The sequence below is a fragment of the Ailuropoda melanoleuca genome, chromosome 12 (assembly GCF_002007445.2).
Source record: "Ailuropoda melanoleuca isolate Jingjing chromosome 12, ASM200744v2, whole genome shotgun sequence".
Lineage (NCBI taxonomy): Eukaryota > Metazoa > Chordata > Mammalia > Carnivora > Ursidae > Ailuropoda > Ailuropoda melanoleuca.
The window spans coordinates 53,896,706-53,905,192 of record NC_048229.1 but is presented as its reverse complement, the minus strand read 5'-3'; the positions used below and the strand labels follow the sequence as shown (position 1 = coordinate 53,905,192).

The 8,487-nt window shown below is 50.0% G+C and overlaps 1 protein-coding gene across 1 annotated transcript in view; it reads left to right on the top strand.

Annotated features, from left to right (window-relative positions):
* The window catches only part of CES5A (carboxylesterase 5A), an 88,801-nt gene that overhangs the window by 56,911 nt on the left and 23,403 nt on the right, over positions 1 to 8,487 (top strand). The window contains exons 2-4 of the mRNA XM_034638564.1: positions 2,494 to 2,698; positions 4,727 to 4,865; positions 6,486 to 6,619. Coding sequence (XP_034494455.1) covers positions 2,494 to 2,698; positions 4,727 to 4,865; positions 6,486 to 6,619 — 478 coding nt within the window. The remainder of the gene's footprint in view (positions 1 to 2,493; positions 2,699 to 4,726; positions 4,866 to 6,485; positions 6,620 to 8,487) is intronic.

Sequence of the window (8,487 nt, the reverse complement as noted above, 5' to 3'; positions counted from 1 at the left end):
GGGTTTTAATCATGAAAGGATGCTGTATTTTGTCAAATGCTTTTTCTGCATCAATTGAGAGGATCATATGTGAACCATAAGTGATTTTTGCTGAATTAAGAATCAAACCTTCAGAAAGGACTCCACCCAAGTCCTATTTTCATAATTCTTGGCATTGTCAGTGGTGCATCAGAAAGGGACCTGGAGTTGGGGAGAAAGATATTTACTGGAGGACTTCTAATCTGCAGAGATTTACAGAGCATCTGCCTTTAGCAAAACAGTTCAGCAGCCCCTTGCTCTGACTTTGAGGAAGTCTTTCCCTGCATGTTGTGCAGAGTTCTGTATCCAGCAGGCACATAATACCTGCTCGTGACAACCCTGCCTCTCTCAGGAGGTGACTTCTCTGGGAGACCTGCATGTTAGATTGATGCTTCCCAAACCCATCATTGATGTTGCTCAAGCACCCCCAGAAAATTCTGATTCCACCCACCCAGCCCCAAGCACTTGGGAAGCCCCATCCTGGGCTCTTTACCCCAAGGGCAGTGTGGACTCTGCTGGAAGCAGGGTGGTGATGCTCCTGGGTCCTGAGCCAGATCTTCAACGACCCACCAGAATGCCAAGGACAGGCTCCAACAGAACCGCGTATAGTAACTTCACCTCTTTGGACTTGTCTCCTCATAGTTTCACATGGGTGCTGGGTCTAGATCAGAATTGCAGATGCAACTCAAGCCAGTAGAAATACTGCATTGGGCTCATATCATGATTTTTAAAAATTGAACCAGCATATAAAAATCAAGAGAGACCACCGACTTCTGGTTTGGTGTACCTACATTGTCATAAGCCAGATGTTGTCTGGAGTTGAGAAGTCATTGCCCCTTTAAAGAGAGGGCATGCGCTGTGTCCCACAGTCCCCACCACATCCTATTGAGCTCTCTCGGCCAGCTTCGTTCACTGCTTGCTTGTTGCCTTCCTGGCCCCCGCAGGCACTGGAGTTAAGGTCTTTGACTTCCCTATCTCCAATGTCCCTGGTATTTGTTCCATCCCACATGCCCAGAGCCTTCACATTATCCTTCCTCAGCTTACAAGTTAATCATCAGCTTCTCCTTATGTAAATCAGAACAGGGAGGTCTTGCTTGGCCAATTCCTCTAAAAATCTTGGTCTGCGGCCTCTCTTCACCAGCCCGGTGTTGTGATTCTGCCTGCTCAACGTTTGTCTGCTAACTGGAAGCCCTTTCTTAACCCTGCCCGAGGCTCTCTGAGGCCAGCTGCGGCCAGCCGTGGAGGTGCAGGGAGCTCAGGCAGGCCAGCCGGATGAGCAGAGAGCGCCGGCACCCGGGCCAGACCCTGATCTGGGCTCTCTGGGTCCTTGCAGCTGCCACCGAGGGTGAGACGCCCCGTGGGAGAGGAGGGACCTCAGAAGATGGGGTAGGGAGATTTCCTTGCCGTAGAGGATTTTCCAATGGTGCAAACAAACCTATTTCTCAGAGGTCTGAAGGCTCATAAAAGGCTATGTAGTAACCTCAGGGCACCTGACCAATGTCCTGGCGTTACTGAAAGCCACCCCCCACCCCCAGAGTCTCCTTTGTGGGAGTGGGTAGAGCACAGAAGACCCCGGTCCTGTCTGTGGGTTGCTCACACCTTGCCGGAGCTTGGAGAGGCCTCTGTCCTAGGCACTGGGGAGGGGCATAGGATGAAGCCCATGCTTTGTTCTACTATTTTCCCGGACAGGCTTTCACTATTAAAACGACATTGAAGCAGGTAGCACCAAGATACCCGAGTCCTGAAGGTAAATAGCTGGGCGGTGAACTTCTCAACACTCCATATTCTATGTGGAAACCGAGAAGCTTGCACACTCAGGTTCCCAAAATGTCATCCTCAGGTCCCTGGAGGCGGATGAGCTGATGTCAGGTGGCATCAGCATGAGAACCTTTTATTTTCATTGATGTGTATTTATTTTCACGTGTATTCAAAACCACAGACCTAACTCATCAAAAGCACAATTCCGTAGATGTTATTGCTTAGGGTTCCTCTGGGTAAGATTTTTAAAGTTTATTTAAATTTAATTTTAAGAAAAGTCAAAAAGCTAGTCGTCATAGAGGGGATGCACAGACATGCCAGCAAATGTGCTGATAGGTATGAGAATGACTCTGGGCGAGATGACTTTGTGGGATCCTAGGATCCGCAGAGCCAGGCATCTATCAGTTCCAAAGCGAGGGAAATCTGCACTGCAGAAAGGAAGGGTTCCTTGTTCCCCAAGGTGCCGGGGGCAAATTTTGTGGCTTGGTGCTGTGTGTTCCTAGGAGAAACTAAGTCAGTGCTCTGAGGCAGGTGCCCTCTAAGGCGATCTTGAAAAAAGCCGTGGACAGGGGTTCATGGACAGGGAGTCTAGATACTTCCTGTTGCACAGCATCTGAGCCAAGAAGGAGTGCCCCCACTGAGGGGAGCTCCTAGTTGGGCTCGTTCTGGTTCTCTCTACCCAGCCAGCTCCTGATTCCTCCCTGTGTGTCCCCTCAGGGCCCGCCGTGGATGCACCAGCAAGGAGTACCGGGCTGGGATGGGTCCGGGGGAAGCAAGCCCATGTGCTGGGAAGCACCGTGCCTGTGAACGTGTTCCTCGGGATCCCCTATGCTGCGCCCCCTCTAGGACCCCTGCGATTTAAAAAACCAAAGCCTGCCTTGCCCTGGAATGGCTTCCGAGATGCCACGTCCTACCCTAAATTGTAAGTGCAGCTTCAGTCCCATGGGGGATGTGACCTGGGTGTGAGGGCAGAGCACTGAGGGGGAATAAAGGTCGTGCAGCTCCCTGGGAAAGGTGGGGGCACCAAGGAGGAGGAGGAGAGCTGCAGAAGTGGACAAGGGCTTCCGTAATCGCATGGCTCCCCGGCTGGCTGACCAGTGGGATCACTGGTGGTGGTGTTCAGAGCCTGCAGATCCCTCAGGCTCCCTTCTTGGACTTCCTGAATCGGAATCCCAGAGCTGGCCCAGGAAACTGGAATCACTGAAAGGTGTCTAGGGATTTGAGGACCAATCAGATTTGGGAACCACTGTGACAGACTTACTGAGTCTTGGTCCAGGTAGTTCCCTGTCACCCACCACCTAGGCTTAGTCTCCAGGGTCCAGACAGCTGAGGGCTTTAGAGTAAAGAACGACCTGAGAGGGATTTCAGCTCTAGAGCTCTGTGCCAGATGCAGGGAGATCCACAAACACCTGTAGGAATAGATGTGTGTGTCCTGGGTCAGGACCCCTCTCACGCCTGCCCCCGTCACTGCAAATTTTCAAGCTAAGGTGGGTGAATCGTGATGAGGACTTGAGCCTAGGTTGGGAGGTGAGACTTGCAAACTCCCAAGAATCTTCTGGTGCTCAGATTCTGTGAAATGCTCAGGTTGGGCCATGCTGGTTCTTGGCTCTTGGCCTTGGGGTCCCAGACAGAAGCAGTACCCTAGTGCCAGGAAGCTCCCTAAGCCTCAGAAGACCCCATGTGGCCCAGGGACTGAGGACACCAAGCTGAAACTCATCTATTCCTTCCTTCATGTATTCATTCAACTAATATCCATGGAGAATCAACTCAGGAATTGCCTCTGTGTAACGCCCTGGGGGACATCCAGCGGGCTGGTCACAGCTGCCCTACGGGAACCTGTAGGTGGGGGTGGTAGGGGCATAAATAATAACAATGATTAAAATATAGAGTGTGAAGGGCAACCTTTTAGGGGATCAGAGAAGGGTGCTGAGAAGGAACCACCTAGCCTCACCTTGGGGGGAGGTCAGGGATGGCTTTGCTGAAATCAGTGAGGGCCTGATGTCTCATAAACCATATACAAAGGGGCAAAAAAGGTATAAACACTTGTCGGGGGTAAATTTGCAGTGATGGTTTCCCACTGCCTAAGCTGTACACTCTTCTATGAAAAAAATTAACAATAATTGGGCACTGAGAATGTTAGGAATCACATATATTGGTCTCACTCAATCTTACTGTGTCACAGTCTCAGTGCTGGGGACTATGAGGTACCAAGGTGACCAAAACAGCTTCTAGCTGCTCATATTGAGTGGGGGAAGATGGTAGCTCTCATGTACAAGCCTAGGAGAACCTCAAGGAAAAAACACAACTTATATAGGTGTTTCTGAAGAGCTGTGGTCTAACTGGAGAAACCTCAGAAGGCTTCTTGGAGGAGGTGGCACTTGGACTGAACCTGAAAGAAAGGGAAGAACATGAGCAAACAGATATGAGCAGAGAGCAGTCTGGGCATAGGGACCAGCTTGAGCAAAGACTCAGATACAAGAATCTCCCTGCACATCTACCTCCATTGGTTCCTGGTGGAAAGGCCTAGAAATGTCCTTTTGTTCCTCTGGGGGCAGAAAAGGGAGCTGCTAGAGCAAAGGCCTTGATATATAACTCCAGTGTCTTGCTGTCTAGTTTGGAGAATCGTTGAGCCAATGTTGAATCTTCGTGTGTGTTTCTGAATTGCGGTAGTGACTGTAGGCATGGGTGGGTGCTGGAAGTTAATGATACAATTATTCTGTACAATGTGCTTTCCTACCCAAAAACCAGGTCGAAAAGAATTATAGTGTGTTTCTTTGTGCCACCACGGCGGGGGCCAGGGAGATGACTAGACGTTGTACCAGTAGCTCCCATATGCCTCTTCTGCTCAGACACAGGAGATCAGCAGGCCTCTCTGCTGTCACAAGACCTGGCCCCTCCCAGGCAAGTTAGCTGACAGCAACTCTGAGGATTTCTCCTTCCTTCCTCGAAGGTGCCTCCAGGACTCAGAGTGGATGCTCTCAGATCAACACTTTCTCAAGGTGCATTACCCCAAGTTGGAAGTGTCCGAAGATTGCCTGTACCTTAACATCTATGCGCCAGCCCATGCGGACAGCGGCTCCAAGCTCCCCGTAAGGCTGCCTGCCATGCCTGGGGCTCCAGCTAGTGGGTTCTTGCCCAGGGACCCACCCAGAGGGCCTGGGCATCTAGAATCAAACCTACCCCCTGTTGGATAAAAGGGAAATGTAATCACTTGACGCATCAATAACTCTTAAAAAGTCATTTAATGACAGATTCACTTTATCTTCCTTTCCGATTGCTTCTTTGTTGGCAGTGATTTGACTTGACCTTTGATTTTTATTTTGTTTTGTTTTTCCCCTCTGTTGAGTATTTAAAGGTCTGTGAACATTTAGAAAGACGCTGCTTACAAGGACCGTGATTTTCTGTTTGCTTGTTTGTTTGGGAAATCCTTTTTTAAAGAGGCTAATTCATCCTCCAGTTTTTCTGTTTGCTGTGAGGACAGGTAATAATATTAAGTATTTCATTTAAGAACATAAACTCTCTCTGTGCAAGTGAATGGGAAAGGTACTAATTTTCAACCACACCCTCTTGTCATCCTCTTTCCCCTTTGCCAATGCAATGGGAGACGCACTCTTTTGGATCTTAACAATATATATTGAGCACTGATTATGTGCCAAGCACGGTACGTTATCTCATGTAACTGGTGGGAAAGAATTATTGGACCCATAGTATAGATTAAGAAGATGAGGCACAGGGATGACATAAGTGACTGTTCCACGTTGTGCACATAGTAAGTGGCAGGTCGGGTACCAAAGCCAGTGCTTTGTCTAGTCCTTCTTTTTCCTCAGTGGCTTTATTCTCTCTTCCTGCCCCAAGAGTTGTAGTCCCTAATATGACTTTAAAAAAGAGAAGGAAGGGACACTTGGGTGGCGTCGTGGGTGAAGTGTCGGACTCATGGTTTCTGCTCAGGTTGTGATCTCAGAGTCGTGAGATCTGCCCGTGCTCAGTGTGGAGTCTGCTTAAGACTCTTTCTCCCTCGGCCCCTCCCCACCTGCATGTTCTCTCTCACTAAAATAAATTGTTTTTAAAAAGAGAGAATGGAAAGGATTTATTAATAAGTATATCAACCCTGATAGTGCCATGTGAATGTTTTATGTTCCCCAGTCCCAGTTTTTCTAACCAATATAGTGAAGCTTTCACACTTCTCTTCCCTGTCATCTCTCCTTGCTTCTCTTCTCTCTGTAGATAGGGGAAGGAGTTAAGTTAGAACAACTTAAGTGGTTTTTGCTCTCTTATATGGCTTATGAGGATTTCCATCTTCCTGGGGGTCACAAGTTCAGTGATATTTAGTTAATACTTTCTGAGCACTTGAAATTGTTCCAAGAATTTTAGATGCAGGATCTCGTTTAAATCTCATGATAACCCAAGAGTGAGACACTTTCATTCTTCACATCTTACAGATGAGAAAAACGAGCCTCAGAGAGGTTAAGTAATATGCCCAATGTCACACAGCTCGTCCGTGGCAAAACTGGGACTCAAACCCAGGCACTCAGGTGCCAGAGTCCCCAAGTTTACCACCTGGGCCTTCTTCAAAAGACAAAAACTCTGATGCTTCTTAGAAAGGAAAGTGAGACACTTATATTTCCCTAAAGAAAGAAGGTCCCAAAATGCATGGGGTGGGAATGTGAGGGCCTGGCAGGTTGACTGGAGAGGTCTTTTCCCTTCTGCAGGTCATGGTGTGGCTCCCCGGGGGCGCCTTTGAGACAGGCTCTGCGTCCATCTTCGATGGGTCTGCCCTAGCTGCCTATGAGGACGTGCTGATTGTGACGACCCAGTACCGCCTAGGAATATTTGGTTTCTTCAAGTGAGTGTCCCCAAGTGATTGACACCCCGGATCCCCAAGGCACAGCTGTGCGGCAGCCATAGGGGATTCAGTGCTCAGCCGCCTAAGGAGGAATGAGCCTTCAGTGACCATTGAACAAATGTGACCCAAATTGGTTAGGTAATTCTTGCAGCTGTAACAGATAAACCCCCAAGTCTTGGTGGCTTAAAATCTACAAATCCCTTTCTCACTCAAGAAAGGTGCAGTTGAGTGATCCCGACTGACTGACGTCTTTCCACGTGGTTCATCAGGGGTCGGGGTTCTTCCATCTCATGGCTCTGCCCTCCTTAAGGGCCCAGACCTTCTGCATTTGACCAGCAGATGGACCAACAGCAAGATCATGCCGGGGAGTTCTTGCTGGGTCAGCCTGAAGGTGGCGCTCGTCACTCTTGTTCATACATCACTGGCAGCGCTCAGCCACGGGGCCACACCCAACCGCCAGGGAGGTGAAGCGTAGCTCCGACGTGCACCCCGGAATCTGAGGAGGCAGGGTGGGTGAGCAGTGATAGGGCCTCTCGTCAAGCGTCCTCAAGATACTCACCTGAGAGTATCATTCCGTTGTGCTGGCTATCCTCCTATCAGTAGTATCCACCATGCACCAGGCACTCACTATGAGCCAGGCACAGTGCTGTGGATTTGCCATACGTTATTTCAACTCGCCCCCACGGTAATTCTACAAGAAGAGTGTTGTCGTCATTCCTATCCTGCAGTTGAAAAGTGGAGACACAGAGAGGGGAAGCAAATTCCCAGAGCTCACAGAGCAGAGCTTGACCACTTCTGTAACCCTGCTGAGAACACAGCAGACCCTGAGTCCTGGCCAGAGGGGGCAGTATGAGCCTAGGGAAGCAGTGAGAGGCCACCAGATGGTACTTTGGGGAAGGTGGCAGGGAGCCCAGCATGATCCTACCCTTTGGGGGGCTCTCAGTGTTGAGGAGGAGACAACACAGGCACACAGATGTCCAAGCCACCAGGGAGGATGTGATTCATGCCCTGAGTGTGCCAGGTGGTGGGGCTGTACACACAGAGGAGGGAGCTGCCAGGAGTCAGGGTGGCTTCACGAGAGAGGCAGCAGTGGAATCGCACCTCCAAGACGAGGCTGGGTTTGAGAGGGGAGGTTGGGGGAGAGTATACTTGGCAAAGGAAGTGCCCTAGCAAAATCTGGGGAGTTGGAAGGAAACGGAGCCGCACGTGGGCCTGGAACAATATTTGCAAGCTGTGCTTTGGGCCTGTGGTACTGGGCTGGGGCTCTGGGGCTGCCGTGGAGTCAGGGAGGCTCTGAGAGGAACCAGAGTGATTACATTTGCAGCCACTTGGTACATGGGTATTCTGCATAAGATTCCTCTGGCAGAAAGGTTTCCAAAACTTGTTCATAAAATCTGGGTTCTAGTAGGCAAGTAGATGAGGCTATGGCAGGAGATGGATGTAGAAAGGCCTTGAAGGCCAGGCCATGCATGGGGGGCTGAGGGGCCCAGCTGTGCCCTTCTCAGAGCAGTTTGTCGGGATGGTCACTCCCAAGCAGGTGGAGGCTGAGCTGGAGGTGCCCCGGCGGCAGCTGGGGAGTCTGGTCGGGAGGCTCCTGCGCAGTGTTGATGTGGGCCGTGGCATATAGTGGGGTGATAGTTGAATAAACAGAGTGATCGCTCACATGGACACAGCGCTTGTTGTGGGCCTGCATGGTCAATCTTCACAAGCACACGCAAAGCAGACACCACCGCTAGCCCTGTTTCAGACATGAGTACATGGATGGGAAGCAGGTTAAGTGACTTTACCCAAAGTCACCCAGATCGTAAGTGATCAGATTGTGAATCTGGATAAATAGAAATGGAGGAATGGGAACCACTGTGAAAGTC